The 23,214-nt window shown below is 42.8% G+C and overlaps 1 protein-coding gene across 5 annotated transcripts in view; it reads right to left on the reverse strand.

Annotated features, from left to right (window-relative positions):
* Positions 1 to 19,521, reverse strand: part of RFX3 (regulatory factor X3) — a 306,542-nt gene extending 287,021 nt beyond the window's left edge. For 2 of the 5 annotated variants that reach the window (XM_053292401.1, XM_053292402.1), the window contains exon 1: positions 18,979 to 19,521. Coding sequence is in view for 3 of the 5 variants with exons in the window: in XM_053292400.1 (XP_053148375.1) it covers positions 18,628 to 18,721 (94 nt within the window). In the remaining 2 variants the exon portion in view is untranslated. Of the gene's footprint in view, positions 1 to 18,627; positions 18,858 to 18,978 lie in introns of those variants that run through there. The other 3 variants (XM_053292400.1, XM_053292398.1, XM_053292399.1) reach the window with 3 other exon arrangements.
* Positions 19,522 to 23,214: the final 3,693 nt, after the last annotated feature.

Genomic DNA, 23,214 nt, shown 5'->3' on the forward strand with positions numbered 1-23,214 from the left:
CTTGGACTTGGCATCTGCCCTCCAATTTTTCAACCACAAACCTCTGAGGATTGCCACGCCTGCTGCCAGGGCACGAGAGGCGTGCTGTATGCAGTCCAAACCAGAGTCCGCCATAAGGGCAGACGATCTGGCTAACTTATTTAAACCCTGGCGGAGTTTTAAATTCTTTTGTGGTACCAGCTTAACAAGCTCCTTAGTCCACAAAATGGAGACTCTAGCGAAAATAGAATTAGTGGCAGCTGCCCTTATGACAGTTGCAGATGCCTCATGAGCCTTATGTAGCAGATGATCCGCTTTCTCTTCCTCTGGTGTCTTAAGAAAGTCATCTCCCTCCTTGTTCACCAGAGCCCCAGTGACCAGCTGGGCCACAGGTCCATCCACCACAGGAACTGTCAAAAGAGCCATTATATCTGGAGGTAAGGCATACAATTTTTTGGGAAGGATATGGCAGGTTTAGTGGCCCCCGGCACACCCCACTGCAAACATAACATCTTTAAAAAATGGTGGAAAAAGTACAGTGACTGCTGAAATAGAGGTTGATGGAAAACCTTCCTGATCCAAGCCAGCAGCTAAAGGTGTGCCAGTCTCCTGAGACACATCCTTGATGGCCCTTTTGGCTTGAAAGGGAGTAGCAGCCAAGGTGACCTTGGACTTGGCATCTACCCGTCAATTTTTATTTTTATTTTTTTATTTATTTATTTTTAACCATAACCCTCTGCACAGTGCCACCCTGGCTGCCATGGCACGAGAGGCGTGCTGTATGCAGTCCAGACCTGAGTCTGCCATAAGGGCAGAAGCTCTGGCCAATTTATTTAAACCCTGGTGGGGTTTAAGATTTTCTGGAGGTATCAGCTTAATAAGCTCTTTAGTCCACAGAATGGAGGCTCTATTGTAGCTGCTTTTTTGGGCAGCGGGGCAGGCAAAACAGGAGCCTCCTGGCTCACAGTTGCTCCTTCTTCAATAACATTAGCCGAAAGGCTCAAGCTCGCTGCCCCTCCAACTGAGGGAACAATCGCGGCTTCTGTGAAGGGGCCCTCCGAAAGGGAACCCTTCAACATATCCCCCATATGAGCAGGCTCCATAGTCAAAATAATACAGCCTTAATCAGAGGAAATAATCAAAATAAGCAGCTAAATGAGCGCAATTGGCGACTCCCTTCCCACCCTTGCACACAGAATAAAGGAAGGGAGAAACTGGCCTGAAGTAGTCAGAGAGAGTGAAAGACGATGATAAAGGCTGTGAAGATTTTCCTCACAGCGCTAATCAAGCTCTGTCTGCGGACTGACTTAGCAGAGAAGATACCCATGCCAGACAATGCCTCTTAACGAACTCCCCCAACCAAATTAACTCACCCGGGGACAGCTGTTCGCCACCAGGGAGTGGAGGCATATTAGACAAACTGACACCTGCAGCGGTAGACATAGCAGCAGCAGCAGCAGAAGACAGACCCTGAGGAGGGTCGAGGACCGTGAGTGGCGTCGGCATGCTAAACAGAACCTGAGGAGGGTCGAGGGCGGTACATGAAGTTGTCGCGCTAATAGGACCCTGAGGAGGGTCGAGCACGGAGACCGCCGCTGGCACGCTAATCGGACCCCATGGGGGGTCATTAATAGACACAGAACCCTGGAAGGGTTCAGAGATCAGCATCATGCGCCCAGGTTCCCCACTGCTCTTAAAAAGAACGGCAGGGCTAGACTTGGAGAGGAGAGCTAAAATGGCCACCGCGCCTTCGGCAGTTAAATCAGGCGGGAAAGCGGAAGGTTGCTGCGCCCGAACTGCCTTCAACTGCAGTCTTATCGCTCAGTGGCATGCTGCCAGGGGATCGTATATGCTTTTTCTTTCTGACAATGCCCTTTTCCTTTAGGTGTTTAGTTTTCTTTTTCAATTTCTTGGGTGGTGGGGCGGGCAGATTAGAAGCCTCCTGGCTCACAGTAGCCTCCTCTCCTTTATCAATGGCCGTTAGGCCCAAGCTCGCTGTCCCTGCCACCGAGGGAACAATCGCGGCTTCTGTGAAGGGGCCCTCCGGAAGGGAACCCTTCAACATATCCCCCATATAATCAGGCTCCATATTGCGAATAAGAGAGACCTCAACAGAGGAAATCCCAAATTATTAAAATAAAAAAGGAGAAAGGCTGTGAAATTTTTCCTCACAGCAATACTCAAGCTCTGTCTGCGGAGCGAGACAGGACTGGAACTGGGGATGAGTGACAGCTGTCTGGATACGTATGATCGACCTGAATTTTGATTGGTCCTGTCTCGGAGCATGCAGAGCTTGATAACCCATCACGTTAGGATGCCCTCCCCATACCAAGGAAAAACACATAAAAGTGAGTTCGGATTTTTGACATTTACTTTTAAACCTGCCAGTTAATTGTCCTTTTAAAAATGATTTCAGATGTTATCTTGATGATAGTATTTAGATATATTGCATATTATTAATTTGTGGTTTTATCATGAATGTTACTGAAATCTTTTCTAAAAATTGTGCACCTCTATTGATTTTACTTTTTATCTATTGATGTCTATAGTGAACGCTAATTAAAATATTTGTCAAAATGCATTGGGCAATTCACTTATCTGTAGATACTTCTCAAGAAATCTCTCTCTTGTTTGGCCATTTAAAGGGTGCTGCTTTCGCTTCTCTTTTGATTTTCCACAGGGAAAATAAACCAGGAGATAACCAAACCAAACTTTTATTTATTTAAAGAGTTCATAACCCACTCTCCAGTAAGAATGCTCCCAGGGCAGCTACATAGGAGCAGCCAACAATGAGACGATGGGACTGGGCAAAATGAAAAAGATCCTGGTGCACAAAAGAAGCAGAACATCACCCGAGTGAGATCACTGGTCTATATGCCAGTCAGTCTGATTGACTATCACATTACACTGGCACAAGTATGTGTGTTTCTGGAACTTCCCAGTCCATTTTCCTCAAACATTGAAGGTAGACCCACTTGTGTGGCAAGCATGTGGTTTACCACAGAATTGTGGCTCCACACAGGGCCCCCTCAATGCTCGTACCCATCCCTTGCAAAAAGCTCATTTCCCACATACAGAGACCAAACATATAGGGAAGCATCCAGATGAATTATTTTAGTCATAACAAAACACCACTGAAATCAATGGGACTTTAAGGTAGTCATTACTAACCTCTCACATTAATGCTTGATCATGACTAACTGAATATAACCATATACTTTCAAGTTTGAGAACTTTTTGATTTAGAGTTTCATCTATGAAGTGAAGCACATTTTATCCCACCTGCATGGTGTAGTGGTTAGAGTGCTGGACTAGGACTGGGGAGACCCGAGTTCAAATCCCCATTCAGCCATGATACTAGCTGGGTGACTCTGGGCCAGTCACTTCTCTCTCAGCCTAGCCTACTTCACAGGGTTGTTGTGAAAGTTAAATTCAAGTATGTAGTACACTGCTCTGGGCTCCTTGGAGGAACAGCGGAATATAAATGTAATAATAATAATAATAGAGCCACATTTAGACAATGAGATACAGCTTAAGATAATGCAGTTTGATTTTTTTCTTCCTCTGGTCACATGGATAAAACAGCCATACCACTGATGCATTATACTTTCCAAAGCTCAGCAAATGATTTAATAGATTATTGCCCACAAAATACACCAATCACCTATTTTAAGGTTCCACAGAACTTTTTGTCTTTCAATGCATCACAACAATGAAGCCACTTGTGCAAGCTGCAGGGTGGGTACAAACTTCATATGTCTTGTGGGCTTATCTTCAGGTATATGACAACACACACACATTCATGATATGTTTTGTGAAAGAACAGGAAAGAAGGCTGGGCAGCAGCTATTTCAGAGCAACAGCCACTCATATGGAGGTGTCTGACAATGTTTAATTTGGCAAGTGTACTGCATGGGTATCGCACCTTGAGGATGGCTATGGGAACTGCACCTTGAGGATGGCTTTGACAGTCCCATTAATTTCAATTAATTGCTTAGTCACGACGAACTAGTCTGGATGCTGCCCATAGTGTGCAATGATCTACACAAGGGCTGACATATTGACTAACACAACGAGGACACAATGGGAGTTGTGTCCTCACAATGGGAGGGTGCTCTTAATGCAGCCAGAGAGCTTCCCCACTGACACTGCGCTTGCACAGGGGGAAAGAGTGGTTTTCTGCTGCAGAACCCTCATGGACATCTTTTTGGAAGGCTCAGAGCACTTCACTTCCAGAGGCAGAGACAAGAACAGAAAACCACTCCTCCCATACATACACACAGGCACAATCGCAGTGGGGAAGACATAGATGTCTTCCTGACACACCTATTCGACCTTAGTCAGTATGTCAGCCACTGCCTGGAATTCTTGGTACCACAGCAAGACATGAACTCTTCTGCTGAGCACCTCACCCACAGGGTCCATGTGCTAATGGAGCTAATGACTACAGTATTGTAACTGGCAATCCTTCCCTGGCCTGTTTGATTTTTTCCCTTGTCAAAAGGCTCATTTACAGGCTATCATGGCTGTGTTTATGTCGCCAGGGGATTCAAACTCATGCCTGATGAGAACCTTGCAGCTGCAGAGAACTGTTGCAACCCTCCGTCCATTGGGCTGCAAGTGGCTCTAAAGGCAGTTCCTGAAGCTCACGTTTGCATTGTGCATGGGAGGGGTTTGCAATGGGTTCTGTTACATCATCATAGTGTTCCTGCCATCATAATGTTTTCTAGTGCCTTCAATGCATGAGTGGCGGGGGGGGGGCATGATCACAAGTGTCACTTTGATTGGAGCGTGGCAGCAGAGTTGCCAGGGATGCTATGGGACTGACTGAGTATTGTTACATTCAATGTTATTTCTACTGCAATTTTTTGTGCTCTTGACTTTGCTGCTGAATGTGCATAGGGTCATTTCCCATTATGTTATGCTGCTGCAAAAGCCGGCATAGCAAGGACAAAGGATCAGCCTGCTTGGCTGTGAACCAAAGCTTAGTTTTATTAGAATAAATGTGATATACTTCTACACAAATATTTAAGATCAAGATAACTGATAGGTGATTCTGTTTGACAAGTGGTAGAGAAAAGCAAGTGGTAGAGAAAAAGTAACCTAAGGTAGTTACTGCAAGTATTACAAAGAACAAGTTAATAACTAGCTGAATCAGACACAGAGCATCTGTGCCTCTAGTTCTCTTCTTGGCTTTCCTCTCGCCCTCCATGCCCAATAGCCACCACTTTCCTCTTGCCCTCCCTGCCTGATGGCCGCTGCTTTACTCTTGCCCTCCCTGCCCATTGGCTGCTGCTTTCCTCTCGCCCTCCATGCACATTGGCCGCCGCTTTCCTCTCGACTTCCCTGCCCGATGGCCACCACTCAGCTGTTCTCCTGACCAGCAGTTTCTTTTCCCCCATCTGCCCATCCCCGTCGCTACCCAGCAGCTGATCGTGAACTCTCGCAAGAGCTGCCACATATGGGATTAGTGGCAGGTACATTTAGGAGAAAGAGAAAGAGAGAGAGAGAGAGAGAATGAGAACAAATCAGTCATAACAACTGAAATATTTAAAATAAAGGCTGCAAAGCTATATGCATTTGCTTAGGAGTAAATTCCACTGTATTTTGTGGTACATCTATGTAAACATGATGTCATAATTATTTCAAATTATGAAACAAACCACTGAACACAGAAATTAAACTTTCTAGCAGAAGGGGGGGATGTGAATAAAGACATTATACAGAGATAGTCTGTAAGTCATTGGATTATGTAAGGCACAACTGCTAAAAAGAGTCATGTATTATATTGTATGACCGGAGTCAATGATTATGTTATCACATTACTGCAAGCCTCTCTTCTTAGAGCAAATGGTGCAGTTGCAGTGCCAATCATAGTGTAAAGAAGCTGAGGTTCTGCAGGTGACTTCCTATTTCAAGTGAACATAATTCAACCCAAATATTTTATTTAATGATTTATACGTTTATTTAGCCATCTCTTCGTCCACCCCCTTAACTTAAGGGCTCAAAGTGGGGAATTTTTAAAAATGACTGGCTGACTTCCTGACTAAAGTAGTGTGGATGCCCAGAAAGATGTTCCTGTGAGAGCAAGGCAAAACCCTACTTCGGCAAAGCCCTCAGGTACATATTTTCAGATGGACCAAGGCACTTCCAGAGGCAGAGAAGATAACTGAAAATCACTCCCTCCACCACCACCACGTGTGGATGAAGTGGCAGTGGGGAAGCTCTCCAGCTGCATTAAAAGCAGCCTCCTGCTGTGAGGTTGCAGCTCCCACTGAGTCCACACTGCATTAGTCAGCACGGCAACCACTGATACTCTAATTAAGAGTCTTCAGTCCCACAAAGTGTGAAGTTCGGCACATTCAACCCACTCCAGCCTTACAGCTAAGAAGAGCAGGAGTACATAATAGGATACACATATTTAAAAATATTGAAAAGGTAATAGTGACAAATCTGCCAGATTTAAATATTTTGCTTTTACTTCCCCCCTGCAAAATAAAAAAATTAAGTCTCATTCAAAATCTACCATTCAAAAGACAATGTGTAGAAATCAGAGCTTAAAATGTTGCCTTGTAATTTCAAGTCAATTACAAAACACATGTTCAAAACACTTTTCATTAATTTTATATTCAAAAATGTTTTAATAAAAGTTGCAACTGTTACTTGCTTTATAAGCAAATCACTGGGATCATTTCTACCTATACATACTGAAATGCTGCTAAATTACATTTTGAAAAAGAAGAAGAAGAAGAAGAAGCAGCAGCAGCCACCTTTTTACAAAAAGCAACCTGAGTAAAAAGGAGGGGGGGAATTAAGAATGTGCTGTGAGAAGTTTCAGCTAATAAAATATTCAGTTTAGTAAATGCTCCAAGGCCCAGAGAAAAGACCATAAACTTAGATGTTGTTAATGACAAGACAGAAGATGCCACATGCTTTAGACAGCCCTTTTGTGAGCCACTGGAAGTCCCAACACAATGCCTGAGAAATAAAAGTGACACCTGTTTAAAGCAGCCATCTGTCCCTAACAAGCTGAAGAAATCAGTCTTTCCACCTAATCTTAGATCACCAAAATACAGAGCTATACTGCACCTGGGAACACTTGTACAAATGCTGTTCACAGTCACAACCAGAATTGGCTATATTCCATAAATAATGTCATCATTCAAATATTATACATGTTGGGTTCATTCGTGGCCAAAACATGCACTTTGGGGTACTCTAAGTAAGCATAGGAACATAGGAAGCTGCCATATACTGAGTCAGACCACTGGTCTATCTAGCTCAGCATTGTCTTCACAGACTGGCAGTGGCTTCTCCAAGGCTGCAGGCAGGAATCTCTCTCAGCCCTATCTTGGAGAAGCCAGGAAGGGAACTTGAGACCTTCTGCTCTTCCCAAAGCAACTCCATCCCCTGAGGGGAATATCTTACAGTGCTCACACTTCTAGTCTCCCTTTCATATGCAACCAGGGCAGACCCTGCTTAGCTAAGGGGACAAGTCATGCTTGCTACCACAAGACCAGCTCTCCTCTCCCAAGTAGCTGGGAGAGGAGCCTTTATCCATTCAGTATAGAACTTGACTAGGGGCATGGGGGAGCATGTGAACACCTTAACAGCAGCTTTGAAAGTTTGCTTCAGTTTCCTACATATGTATGATTCACTCACAATCTGTCAATTTAAATGCAGAGCCATTTTTCCCCTTTCAAAATTAAAATTTAAATAAATATTTTAAATATTTAACAAGCTTATTTTAGCTGTTTAATGCCAATGCTTGCTGCTGTTAACCCTTCTGCTGCTGCTAATCCTCCTCATAAATTCACAGTAAAGATATGGCATTAACATAATTTAAAAGGGGGGGGGAGATCAATACTGATGATAATCTACAGAGTTACCAATTATTCTTATTGGAGAAGGAGATACCTGAACCAGGAAATAACACCTGAACCAGGAGATGTCACATTTATTTGAACATGAGATCTCCCAGTTCAGGAGTTGTTCTTCGTGCAATGATGGCAGCAGTAAGAGACTGTTGTGGGAGAAAGTGTCAAGTGCAAGACCCAGTTCTGATCTCCCCACAGGTAAAGACTGAGGGACAAGTATGATCCGAATAGACTCCAACTTTTCCAGTAATGCTAGCTAAAATAAATAGCCTGAAGGCTGAGGCTGACTTGTTCAAAATAAAAAACACTGCAAGCTGCCTAAACTCAGCGGTTTGGGCTTGTATCCCAAGACACAGCTTCCTCAGTTTACCTGACTTAAATGGTGAAGAACAATTGATTAATACAATGGTTTAAATCAAGTAAAGTACCCATAAATAAAACATATCTATTTGCAATTAAAAAGTGCCTGACTAGCTAGTTGGGATACTGCCCAATAAATACAATTTATAACCTATTAGGCCACATTTATAAAGCTTGACCTCTTATGTCACAGTTTTGTTCCTGGTTCATTCTTTTCATAGAAAAGCAGACATTACTTCAACATGTTTGACACAAGGTCATGAATTCACTTTTGTCAGAGGGTCATGGATTAAGTTTTAATGTTTTATAACATATATTACATTCAGATATTTTAAACTAGGTTATTTTTAAAGGAACACTTAATATAACTGACATTTTAAAGAAATAATGAATTTAATTTTTAACAGCTCCTGCCTGGCTTATCCACTGGCCATGACATTTTGGACTGTTCAGGGGACTAACAGTCACTCTGCTTTACCACAGAGCAGAGACTTTCGGTGGTTTACTACCATCTGCTTCTGTGATGTTTAGTTAGACAATTTTAAAATAAGCAGACAAATCATTATTAAGGAAATCAACATGCCTCTGAAGGGAATTTAAAGACCAGGGATCAGACTATTTGCCTCCTCGTTTCAGCTTTACCAGCTCTGCTAGCCAACCACAGGAGTATTTCACTAAATAGGCCAAACATGAAACTTCCATCACAGTCAAATGCCTGGCTCTCAATCTAGAGAGGTAGATTCTTCAGTTTCACGATTTCACAGTCATTGAGGCGAGACTGAAGACCTCTTAGAGCTCTACCAAGTTTCTGCAGCAACACCTATTTGGGCAAATCCATACTGATGCTCTGAAGGCTACAACTGATTGAAATGGAAATCAAAATGTCCTAAAAGCACAGCATGGCAAATATCAAGACTGAGGAGTTCTTGTATCATAGTAAAAGTTCATTAAGACCCTTTTACTAAATTTCGGCTACAAGACAGGTCAGATCTAAGATTCAGTAAGCAGATTCTAGATTTCAGCAATATTTATTACCTCTTATCACCTTAAGCAAGATCCTGTTCCTGCAAAGTAAGCATCGGGTCCCCAGATTAATGTTTCAGTCTATCTTGAATTTTGGCAAAAATATGTAAGATATTTCATACTGCATACATTACATATTAAATACACGAATTACTAAAAGGATAATGGAGTCCAGAGACTCCCCTTTCAAAGTCAAGGGGAGGACCTAGATCTTCCTCATCTGGGTTTCCAGAGTTAATGATATGCTACTAGATCACTGAGCTTGGCCAACATGCTGACTAACACTGCACACATGCAGGCAAATGTGTGAAGCAATCATGCATTCCCACTTCTGAAGCAGGGGCACTTGCATATGGAGCAATTTTCACTGCTCTCCCTTTCCTCTAGAAGCAAATATGTTCCTGACAGCAGCACAATCTTCAGGCACACATATTTGCACTGCACACAGCATTTCAAGGTGGAAAGAGGAGATCAGCCCCCTGCAAACGTGAGCACCCACACTTCAAAAGCAGGAACTCATCCACTGCATGCACACTTCTTTTGGCTGCATACATGCAGCATTAGTCAGAATGTTGATCAGTGGGGCTTTAAAAAAAAAGATAAATGAACCCAATACTGTATATTCTAACTTTTAAACTGTATCACACTGCATCACATAGAATATTTATATATTTTGGTCCATTTCAGCCCCATCAATGATCAGGCTAGCTTTCCCAGTTAAGTCCACAAATACTAATGCAAATTATTTGATGCAGGTGGACAGCCTGAAAAAAAAATCAAACATACAACTCCTCTTCTAGTTTACAAAAGCTTCTCTGCCTGGACTTCTGGCTTTTGCAGCCAATTCTTACCTCAAATAACCGAACAAGTGAGTCTTGCCTACCCTGGATTTAAAGGCCACAGTTGCACATATCAAACTATACATGCATAATAAGCAGCCACTTGAATGCATGACAATTATTCACGGGACAATACTTTTGCACAAAGTTACCATGCACGTACAAAACATGTAATGAAAAGGAGTTTACACTGTCATCCTTACAGTTTCCAAGTAAAATAGGGAGCTTATAACCAGACAAGTCAAGAAACACACTCCTAAACAAGGTACTCAGGCATTTGGGACCTCAATGCCAATTTAGCATCAAGCTTTGTGGTGTTCCAGCAGTGCAGCAACAAGTATTACTCTGAACCAATTTGATGATACAGCAAATGTTTAGACTCAATCACTTTTTTTTTTTATTGATACAGCATTTTTAAAATGCCATCTAAACATACTGTGAACACAAACAGAACACCAGTGCTACAATTCAAGAAGATGTAATGAAGTTTATATTGTCACAAAAATTACAATGCAGGCTGGTAATTTACTTCTCATACTTTTTCAGCTATGTATTCCAAGCAGAACATATTTCTAAATATGCAAAGTATTTGTGTCTGGACTGACTAGTATAATATCTGCTATTCTGCCTAAGATACTAGCACACCAAAGTACAGAAAACATATAGGAATAATATTAAAAGGTGAGGAGGAAAACAACAAATCGATATTACCTTACCAAAACAGACTACAGCAGAACTACAATAGAGACACCTAGCAACACTGACTCAAATGTACATATGGTATCTCACCAAAGACTACATATCCTAGAACATTTAGGCTGCAATTCCATGCTCATTTACCTGGGAGCATGAGCTCACTGGGGCTTACCTTCAAGTAAACATACAAAGGATTATTCTGCTACTTCTTCACAACCTAAAGCAGCAGCTCCTAAAAATCAAGTAAACCTAGGTGAGATCAGCAACTGGTTTGCAACGATGTAATTTATAACACACCATGGCAGAGACTGAAAGCTCCATGCACACAGGGGCTTTATCTTCTATGAAGAGTAAACGCTGCAAATTTGCAGTATGCTACAGCACACAGAGCATTTCACATTCCTAGAAAATAAGTCAGTCTATTTATCATTACAATTTTATACTGCCTTTCATTGAAACACTCTCAAGGTGGTTTACAAAACTTTTAACACAATATAAAACTATAAAAGTTACACAATAAAAATATTAAGTTGGAATACAAAAATACAAATCAAATTAAAGTTTAAAAACATGCACAATATAGCCATAAAATACAAAGCAGAAGCAACAAAAGCAGCACTCATGTAAAAGCCAGGGTAAAAAGCCAAGATTTCACTTGCTTTCTAAAAACTGTGATGGAGATTGAGGACCAGGAGAACATTCCAAAGTTTGGGGGCAACAACTGAGAAAACTTTGTCCCACATGCACGACAGCCAAGCCTCCCTCATTGTTGGCACACGGAGCAGAGTCCCCTCCGATGACCTCATCAAGTGGGCAGAAACCCTTGGGAGCAGGCAGTCCCTCCAGTATCCAGGGCCTAAACCACTAAGGGCTTCAAAGGTCAAAACCAGCTTCTGGAATCGGACCCGGAAACAAATTGGCTACCAATGTAGGTCGTTCAAAATGGATGTAATATGATCCCAGTGGGCAGCTCCGGATAAAATCCTAGCTGCTGAATTTGCACCAGCTGCTATTTCCAAATATTTTTCAAGGGCAGCCCCATGTAGAGCATGTTACAGTAATCCAACTGTGATGTGACTAATAAATGTTTCTCTGAGGGATGGCAGGATGCCTCCTTGTCTTAAGGAGACTATTATTAGACCTTATTTGAAGAAACTTGTATTGGATCTCTCAGAGTTAGCTAATTACAGACCTGTTTCTAATCTTCTATGGTTGAGCAAGGTGATTGAGTGGATGGTGGCCTCTCAGATCCAGGCAGTTTGGGATGGTGCAGATTATCTAGACCCACTTCAAACTAACTTTGATGAGGGCTATGGGATTGAGACTGCCTTGGTAGGTCTGATGGATGATCTCCAATTGGCTATTGACAAAGGGAGTGTGACTCTGCTGATCCTTTTGGATCTCTCTGTGGCTTTCAATTTTATCAACCTTGGTATATTTGTGGACTGCCTGAGGGATGTAGGATTGGATGGCACTGTTTTACAGTGGTTCCGTTCCTACCTCTCTGGTAGATTCCAGAGGAGACTGCTGTTCTGCAAAGTGAAAACTAAACTGTGGAGATTCACAAGGCTGGAGCTGTCTCCAGTGTTCTTTAACATCTACATGAAGCCACTGGGAGAGATCATCAGGAGATTTGATGCAGGGCGTTATCAATATGCTGATGACACCCAGATCTATTTCTCCATGTTGACCTCAGCAGGAAATGGCATATCTTCCCTAAACACCTGCCTGGAGTTGGTAATGGGCTGGATAAGGGATAACAAACTGAAGCTGAATCCAAATAAAACAGAGGTGACTGGGGGGGGCCAGTACTCGAGAGATGGTTTAGATCTGCCTGTTCTGGATGGGGTTACGCTCCCCCTGAAAGATCAGGTACATAGGTTGAGAGTGCTCCTGGATCCAAAACTCTCTCTGGTTTCTCAGGTTGAGGCAGTGGCCGGGAGCACTTTTTATCAGCTTCAGCTCATACTTCAGGTATGTCAATTTTTGGAGGTAAATGACCTTAAAACAGAGGTGCATGTGCTGGTAACCTCCAGGATTGATTACTCTAATGCATTCTATGTGGGCCTACCTTTGTATGTAGTCTGGAAACTACAATTGGTACAGAATGCAGCAGCCAGATTGGTCTCTGGGACAACCTGAAGGGACCACATAACACCCACTTTAAAAGAACTGCACTGGCTGTCAATATGTTTCCAGACAAAATACAAAGCACTGGTTATTATCTATAAAGCCGTTAAAGGCTTGGGTACATGGTATTTAAGAGAGTGCCTTCTTTGTCATGAACCCTGCCACCTATTATGATCTTCCGGAGCAGTCCAGTTATGGTTGCTGCTGGCTCATTTGGTGGTGACTCGGGACCGAGCTCTCTGTGTGGCTGCTCCGAGGCTTTGGAATGCGCTCCCTGTTGAAATAAGAGCATCTGTTTCTCTGTTTGTTTTCAGGAAGACCCTCAAGATGCATCTCTTCTCACAGGCTTTTAACTGGAATTAATTTTAAATTGTTTAATTTGTTTTATGAGATTGCTTTTATCGTCTTGTGAAATTTTAATCTGTTTTTACTTTTTAATACTGTTTTAAATTCTGTACACTGCCTAGAGATGTACATATCAGGCAGCATAAAAATATGATAAATAAATAAGGCATGGGTAACAGTGGCTAGATCTGCCTTTTTAAGAAAGGGACACTGCTGGCACACTAGCTGACTGTGCAAGGCATCCATGGCCATCGCCTCCACCTGAGCTTCCAAAAGCAGAACCAAGTCCAGCAATACCCCCAAGCTGCACACCTGCTCTTTCAAGGGGAGTGCAACTCCATCAGTGTTCCCTCTAACAGGGATTGGCTGGGCATTATGGGAGTTATAGTCAAAAACACCTGGGAATTCCTGTGAGAAGGAACACTGAACCCCATCCAGAACTAATTGAATCCCCTCATCTCAATTGGCCCTCCTACTGACCAACAGCATCTCCATCTTGCTCAGATTCAATCTCAGTTTATTAGCCTACATTCAACCCAACGCTGCCTCCAGCCTCCAATTCAGGACATCTACTGCCTCCCTAGGATCAGATGACAAGGAGAGACAGAACTGAGTGTCATCTGCATACTGATGACAACTCAGTCCAAGTCCCCAGATGATATCTCCCAGTGGTTTCATGTAGATGCTAAACAGCATGGGGGACAAAACTGAACCCTGCAGGAGCCCACAGATCAATGACCAAGGAGCCAAGCAGTAGTCCCCCAGCACCACCTTCTGGACCTCCCCCTAAGAAAGGACAGAAGCCACTCTAAAGCAGTACTTCCAGTCCCTCGAGAGGCAGCCCAGAAGGATACCATGGCCAATGGTATCGAACACCACTGAGAGGTCCAGCAGAATCAACAGGGATGCACTCCCCCTGTCAAGCTCCTGGCGTAGGAAACTTGAAATTCAAGTTTCTACATTTTCAGGGTTCACTCCTCACATCAGAGCTACTGGATCATGGGCAGGGTTGTTAAAGACTGCAGTTCCTCAATCATACAGAAGTTTTTCCTTGCAGTCCGCAGGAGCACATGTGCTTATTTTTAATGGTTAACTCCAAGAACTCAAAATATACAAGGGGTTCTGCACTGTTGATACTGGACATTGACTGGCTTGTACAGATTACAGAACTGTAGCCATTGTAGAAGCATGGAATGTTTCATATAAGTAGATCACCACTTAAACTCAAAAACATACAACATATGGAGAGTTAGATTTATACTTTTTTGGATACAAAATATTTGCATTCAGTATTCATGTGTTAATACATAATAAAGAGGAAACTATGAATTATAATCACAGTTATAATGGTTCATGGAATGGGGTTCAGTGGTAGAGCATGTGCTTTACATGCAAAAGATCCTAGATTCAATTCCTAGCATCTCCAGGTAGGGCTAGAAAAGACTCTTGCCTGAAACCTTAGAGAGTCACTGCCAGTCAGTGTAAACAATACTGAGTTAGATGGACCAATGGTCTGACTTGGTATAAGGCAGCTTTCATGGTATCATGGAATAACTACCTTTAGGTCAGACAACAGGAAAAGCTTCACAAAAGCAGTTCAGCAATGAAAGAGGAACCTTCCTTTGTGGTTTCCATGAAGTTCAACAAGACACACTGGGAATGCTCTAAGTATAGATTACCTTGGCCCTTTTATTAAGGGTAATCCAGTGGCTGTTACATTCTGAAAAGTAATTATTTAAGGGTGAAGAACTATGACTCACTAGATCAGAAGAGGGTTATGCCCCCTCTTTTGGGCTCTAACAGATATCCCATGGTGCACACCCACCACACACTCTTGTTCTGTTTCTGTCGTCCTCCCCGAAGGACAGGTCAACCAGCTGTACACACCTATGCTTCCTAAAGAAGGTACAAGTGAAAGCAGTGTTGGAAACCAAGAAAGAAGCTGTAATTGTGAATGATTCTTCTCCTGGAAATATTCTGTCAGATCATAATACAAAGCACACTTTGCATGTGTATTGGAGTTCTCCACGGTTTTCTTTGGGTCAAAGGAAGAAGTGACACTTCCTCTCAAACACCCCACAAGTAGAGAAGGAAAGACAGGCTCACAACTTTACAGCCTTGTTCTGCATTAAGGAAAAGAAGATATTGCGGCTGTACAAAGTTCCCAGTCCTGGCCAGCAGCTGTAAGCATCAAGTTGGAGGGAAACTTGCTTACAAGGGAAAAACTGTCATTCCTCAACTGTAGGCTCAGTTGTTCTCCTTAAGGCTTGAAGTGTAGGCTCAGTTGTTCTCCTTAAGCTGCCAGCCCAAGTGAGACACTGCATGCAGTAGCTCCATTCCAGAACAAGACCAGACAGTTCAATACATTCTCCAGTCCCCACAAATCTCTCCTACCCTCACTACTTGTGCTGAATTCTAATGGAAGTGATGCCACTGAATTCCCCAATAAGCAGAGGACCACAGCAATACAATTAGGTGTATGTGAAAATCAAGTGCCAACTGATTCTAAAGAAAGATGAAGAATATAAAAATGTACATGTCAGCACAGGATAAAAGGAATGAGCTTGTATGTATCAATGCATAAGAGAAGGATGTATATTTCCTACCCTCAAATACACTCTCATCAGATAAGTAAGGAGAACTGGACAATTTGGATGAGGATTCAGTTTAGTTAGGATGGAATTTAGTAATGTAGCTCTCTTTGGAACATAAATGAGAATTAATGCATTTCTGAATAGTTGTCTTTTGAACTAGCAATTTGAAAAAAAGTTAAACATGTCCTGAGCTGTTGGGATAGGGGAAGGCTAAGTATTGCAGATGACATCCAACAAACCATAATGAGAGCAATGCTTCTCATTACTTTTAAAAGCTATATATAAATCAACAACACACACTCCTGTTTGGCAAACTTTAATATGGTGCTTTGTTAATAGCCGGTATAAATCAACAAGAAACACACCCTTTGATTATTATTTTTAACTCACTTTTTTAAAAAATCACATCACAACAGGAAGGATGGAATTTCTACCTCTTCTCACAATAGATCCAGCCTTGAGCAAGCAAACCTTACTTACTTATTTATTGTTAAATGTATATACTTATCTTATAGCCTTATCTACTAAGCTTCCAAGAAAACATCTTCTGAGCACTTTAGTTTGTACCAGACCACCAATCCTAATCTTTTATTCCCGATCCTCACAATGGCCAAATGAGAGGAACTGATGGAATAAAGTATCAGAATAGTTCTGATACTAACAAAAATATTATCTTGGGGTGGGGGTGTTAATTAATAAGGCTATTGACTATCATGACAAGAAACATAAATTTTCTTTTCTTTCTCCTGTAATCAGCCCTGATCTGATTAGTTGGTGAATTATTTTGCAGGTAGGGAAGGGGCTTTACTGATTAGAGGACAGCACACCTTACTAATCTTACTAATTATACTCGATAAACTAACCAAACCTCATATCCTTTTGCTTTCTGTCTCTGGGATACGAATCTCAGTGTTCATGGACTATTATATTGCAATTTAAATAGAAGACCTCAAAAGATCCCTTCCAATTCTAAAATGTTATGATTCCATCGTACAGACTAGAAAAAATGATAATCAGACCCCTTTCATGGCTTCATATATCTAGGACTGTAGTCTAACACAGGACAACAGGTGGATGCAACCATCAGGACGAAAAAACGAAAACAAGCTTCAGCCTAACGATACACATAGAAATGACTACTAATTTAAGTGGCTTCACTTCTTAGAACAGAGAACAATTACACTCAGTATTTACATGTCAATACATAATAAGGAGTAAACTATGAATTCTTAATCCTTTAATGATTAATGGAATTACCATATACCTTTAACATAATGTATGTATAAGTACATTTATAAAGTGTATGTGACATACAAGTCTTAATTCAGAAAACAGTCCTAACTTTACCAAAGCATTAATTCTCTAACCAGCTCTGCACTTGACAATCCAGGAATAATAGACACTGTCACATTCTTCAGGGGCTGCTCTGTCAGATAAATCAATATCTTTCTATTGGCACTGTTACAAGCCAAACCCTGTTCAATACAGGTTTCACAAATGTAAGGAATAACAATATTCACAATTAAATTAGTCTCCTTTATACAAAATGAACCAAGTTAACGAGAATCCAGTTGGAAAGCATGAGCATCTCCCCCCAAATCACATTAACCAAAACCTTTTAAAGCATTAGTATTCATGCAACCTGATCCTGTGCATATTTACTAAGTCCCACTGTGTTAAAGCACCTGGGATAGTGTGCACAAGATTATGGTCTAATAATGTGCGAACTCCCAATAATCAACATTACTCACTGAAAGATTATTTGGTGCCATGTTAAAGGAGAGAAGGGGACAGGTGCACCGTAACAGAGCATCAAAAACCTGCCCCATTAAGGAAATATCAGAAATATTATCTTCTGTCCACAAAGAACATACAATTGGCTTCTGCTCTTAGCACAGATCAGCAGATATTAACCAGCAGTCATAAATCTATGTGCATTTCAAGTTCAGAAGATTCATATTTTTTTATGGTTGACTGCAATTTCAGCACCCCAGGGAAAGTAAAACACCACAAAAAAGAAAAACTCTAAAAATTACAGTAATTATGAAATAAAAGATCTCCAACTACATGTTCCTGATTTTCTTCTTCTCTCCTTTCTAATTCTATGTAGTTTACTATAAAAAGTAAATGAAAAAAGATGAAACAAAGCCCCCCCAAAATAAATTTATCCAATGAGAATGGCAGTTTGGGATTAGAGATGTTAATGGGAACATAAAATGCATCTTCTATGCATTTTAGGTTTCTGTACATGTGCAGTCAACAGGGAAAATCAACAAACCCAACTCACACACATGCACTAAAATTGGATTTAATCACAAAGTAGAAAAATGATTTCTCTTAACCAGTTTGCAAACAAACATTGTGCTGTAGTGAGGTGTTTGATGAACAGGAGGCTTGTTTGCAGCACAAATAAAATAGTTTGCCTATTTAAAAAAATCCAGTTCATAACAATAAGTAGGAAACAACCTGCTCATCATAAAGCACAGAAGAGGTTAAAAAGCCAGGATGATCAGATGCAAGAAGTTCACAACCGCTGGAGTCTCCAAAGCCCCACAATTCCAGCTGGAGCCCAAGGCCCACACACAAGTTCCAACAGCGAGATAACAACCCCCAGATATATGGCAGATTTTTGTTTGGTGGATTCTAAGTCAAAGCATTAAGCAAGGAACTATAAAGCATGGACCGCAATCTTATCCCCCTCCTTCCAGAAACTCACTACAAATAAAAACAGGAAGCAGATTTAAAATAATACCAATAATAATAATTCGTCCCAGACACAATTACCTTGTGTAGACCACAAGTGTGCGTACCTCTCCACCACCAATTTTCTCCTTCCATTCCCAATCAACCTCAGCACAAATAATACCCCCTTCCCCATCCAAACTCTACCAGATCACTACTGCAGCCACCATCAGAGTGGAAAAGGGAAAGTCGGGGAGGGGGGAGAGGAGGGGGTATATAAAGAGAACACAAAACAGGCCGGGATGGGGGTGGAATCACACACACACACACGTACGTTACAGCCTTCCCTACTTTCCACATTCAGTGGTTAAGCCCAATGGAGCAGTTCCAGGCCGGCTACTCGATGGGAAGGGGAACCGGGGGGGAGGGGGTGCACACAACAGTCATATTCACCTGGGCTGTGGAGGGCTGTGGTGGTGTTGCTCTTGCTGGTGGAGGTGGTGGTTGTTGTTGTTGTGGGTGACGATGATGAGGAAGGGGGTGAGGCTGGGGGTGAGGAGGAGCAGCAGCAGGAGGAGGAGGAGGTGGTGGAGGAGAGGAGCCGTTGTTGTTGATGGGTAACAGTCGCCAGGACTACGGTGACTATGGCGCTTGATTCACAAGGCAACGGTTGCTATAACTCACAAAAGGGAGAGAGCGAACGAGCGAGCGAGAGGAGGAGGAGAGGAGGCGGCGGCCCAGCCTCACAGGCCCGGAAGAGGCGGAGCCTCTGGCATGACTGACGAGCGCTCTTCCCCTCCCCCTCTCAGAGAAGGGGAATTCGGGACTCGACTTTCTCAGCATGCTGTGCACAAGCGTGGGGGTGGGGGACAGAGTGAGAGTGGGTTTGTTCTTTCGTGTATCTGCGCGCGCAACAGGAGTGACACGTCTGTTCCTGGGTAACCGTTGGGCTGCGTGACGGTTGGCGCCGCAACAGTCAGTCATTCAAGTCAGCCGCAGCACAGCGCGCGCTAACCAAGCACGGCTCGCGGGGGAGGGGGAACTGAGGAAGAATTAAAGGGGCGGGGCTATCGTTTCTGGCTCCCGCGTGGGGGAAACCTGGCAGCAGCTCCACAGTCACTTCCGGCGACGGAGGGAGGTGGGGGATACGAGGAGGAGAGTTGAATGTCCCGGATGTGAAGAGCAGCTGAGGAGGAAGGTGTCCTCGGTGCTTCACTCGGGTGCCTGTTTTTCCCATGCCGTTTTTCCTTTCATGCTCCGCAGCTGCTTCAGAGCCGCATAGAAGAATGGGGTTCCTACCTCCGTGTCCGATTTGTTCCACTGCCTCCTTTACTTTCCTACAGTGGTGGCATTAAAATGGCTCAGGCCGCCCCAGCCGCCATCTTACGCGGGGACAACGCCGCCGGCGGGAGTCTGGCTACCCTGACCAGGTGCAAAGACGCCTCCCGCTTGGCGTTCTGTGTCGCTCCTGTTCCATCTCAGACATACTGGGGAGGCACGCACGTACTAAAGGAAAGGAAGGAGGCAGGGCCGGTTCCAGGTCAGGAGGAGCTCTTAACACGCCTCCAGGAGACTCGTTCTCAGTCCCGCATTGGCTCCAATCCTCCTTTCTGCTCCATCCAGGGAAAGGACGAGCATATCCAAGGAGGAGGTCGTTTGTCCCTTGCAGGGGCAGGGCCACCTGTTCCTAAGTGCTCTCAGGCTTGCCAGAGTGGTGGGGAGAATTGAAAAGGCGGTTGCAAGGAGTTAGACACGTGACTTCACCTCGCTTGCTTGCTTTCTCCTTCAGGAAGTCTCTGCGTGCTTGCCTTTGCCCTCCCCGATAACTGGGCCCACCTGCACTCTCTCACTGGGAGGTTCAGCAGTAGCAGTGGAAATTGGGCACAACGGGAAACTGTGGCTCACGAGAGAGGGGGCAAACAGTCCTCCAGAAGCAGGAACAACTACAGCCTCTTCTCACTGATTTACTCACCTGTGCCCTACTCCTGAGTGGCATGGGAACGGGAGAGAGAGAGAAAGTGGGGGAAAGCAGTGCTTGCTGAATGGTGCAGTGGGCCCAAGTCCTTACTGTTGTGCCACCCAGAGAAAAAGAACAAACAAGTGGATAGAAATTGGACCATTTGCCACCGCCTCTTGCTCACTTGCCTATGTGCTCTCTTCCTCGGTGTGGCAGCAGGTCCAATCTGCCATACCACACAGTGAGCAAATAGAAGCAGAAGCACCTGCTCCTGGCAAGGGTACACATTACGCTATGCCACTTAACCTCTAAGTCCTGGTTGGAAGGGGAGGAGGTATTCATGTTGCTGCTACCACTGGCAGCACAGGTGAGGGCATCCATCTAAAGGAAATCTCTACCTATAGTGGTAGATATTACACTCCAGCAGCAAATGGTCAGAGGTTGCTGCCAGGGGGTACTCCTGAGGTACTGGGGCCTCAGTAGGAGTCAGATGGTGCTGAATCTTTATGCCATCATGCCTGGAAAAGTAAAATTAGTGCTATCAGTGCAAACCAACATCGCTTTTTTTTTCTTTGCAATTTCTGCTTCTTATGAAGTGCCTTATATGGAGTCGGACCATTTAGGTTAGTATTGCCTAGGCTCTATACTATATGAAGGTCCATCTAACTCAGTATTGTCTATACTGACTGGCAGCAGGTCTCCAGGGTTTCAAGCTGGTATTTTGTAGGGGTGTGCACAGACCAGTTGCCGTGGTTCGGTCTGAATGCGGACTGAACTGTGGGTATGCAAACTGGTTCGGTCAAACCAATTGGTTCAATGAAACAGATCGAAATGGTTCGTCATTGAACGACTTGAACCACTCTGGTTCGTGAATGAACCTGTTCTGCACATCTCTAGTATTTTGTAGCTCTACCCAGAGATGCTAGTGTTTGAACTTAGGATCTTCTGCATGCAGTTCATATGTCCTCCCACTGAGCTGCAGCTCCTTTTCGCAAGATACTTATGGCTGAAGTGCAGATCCTAATTTGCATTTGTGACCATGAATTGGTCAACTTATTCTAGGTAAAATAACAGATTACTCACAATGTCTAATCTCAATACTCCAGCCAGGAAGCAATAGGAGCTTCAGCCTGCTTGCTCTGCATGGTTGAAATGTCTATGCTAGAATACTGTGTTCAGTTCTGCCTACTGCATTTCAAGGAAGAAATTTACAAGAAAAAACAAAATATGAAAAGTCTCATAGTATGACATGAGAAAAGGCTGATAAAATTGAGTTTGTATAGGCTGTGAAGAAAAGACAAAGGGAAAGCTGAAATACATGAAGTGTTTTAAGGAAGATGGGTACAAGCTGGTTTTTTTTTCTTACAGGGTGTAAGACATGTAACCAGACCCCCCAAAAGTAGAACATTAGGGAATGTTTCCTAATTTTTAATAGTGGAACACTAAAAATATGTTGGCTTGGCTTGAGTTGTGGCAGATCACTGGATGTCATTTAACAACCTGAAAAAATAATTTGATTTGATTAATTTAGGTACAAATCCAAAAGAGAGAAGAATTGGCTAGATAACCTCTTAAGTTCCCAAGCAGCATACAGGCCCCTTAGTGCACAGTACAGTAATTAGCACAGTGTAGTGTCCCTCTCAACCAGTATTCTTAAAAGTGCAGGGCTTCCACACATACAGCTTATTTTTCTTCTGCTGTATATACTCTTAAAAACATTGGAGTAGCCTTTTTATAAACAAGATCGGTCATTGTTGGTGCCCTGATTTTATACAGTCCCTTAGCTCTTTCTTTTTCTGCCCTCCCATCTCATAACTACATCCCCATTTCCCCCCAAAACATAAACTTACCTTACCAGTTTTAGCCCTTTATCTTTTCCCCACTCCCAAATGGAATCCTGTAAAGTTCAGCTATGCCTCATTAATAATCTTCTTTGCTCCCTGGATCTCACTGCCTGTTCTATCTCTGCCATCCTCCATCTGTGTTCTCTGCAAAGGCAAAAACCTATCAAAGCCTGCGTAATCCAGAATATAGTGTTATAAATCCCGGACTTGGGAAGACAGGTTCAATCTCTGCATCACTGGGTTACCTAACCAGCCTAGTTGGTTAAGCCTGCCTAAATAGCTAGATATATAAATGTGATGACTGGCTTTAGCTCTCTTCCAGTTTGTGATGAATCTCAGTACCTTTTACAGGGAAATGTTGTGATTTATCCAGGGAACTTGGGTAAATTTTCATGTTTAAAACTTACATTTCTATTTATGACATTTCTACATTTATTTTTGTAGAAAAATAAAGGCTCAGCATTTGAATGTTTGTTGGCTACTTTAACCTTTTTTGTTTTGTTATATTTGTATACTGCCCTTCCTACAAGAAAATCAGAGACTCATACACTAATTTCTCAAGCTTCCTTTTATCCAGTACTACTAACTAGCTAGAGTGAGACCTGCCTAGCAGCTCAGTTAGAACTATGTTCTGCAGCTTCCCTCATCATTTTACACCTCAATCCAATATAAGAATTAAGGGGGAAGTGGGGGAAGAGCAGACATTTTATCAATCTTTTATCAATACCTTTTTACCAGCAGTTATTTCTCTCCATATTTTCTTGTACACATGGGCTATACTTGCAACCCAGCAAAGAAATTAAGAATCCTTAAACATCCTAAAAGAAGTAGATTCAGAAAGCAGCAGAAAGAATCATTTTCTTGGCTTCATTGCATCTGCAGCAATAC

The sequence above is a fragment of the Hemicordylus capensis genome, chromosome 2 (assembly GCF_027244095.1).
Source record: "Hemicordylus capensis ecotype Gifberg chromosome 2, rHemCap1.1.pri, whole genome shotgun sequence".
NCBI lineage: Eukaryota > Metazoa > Chordata > Lepidosauria > Squamata > Cordylidae > Hemicordylus > Hemicordylus capensis.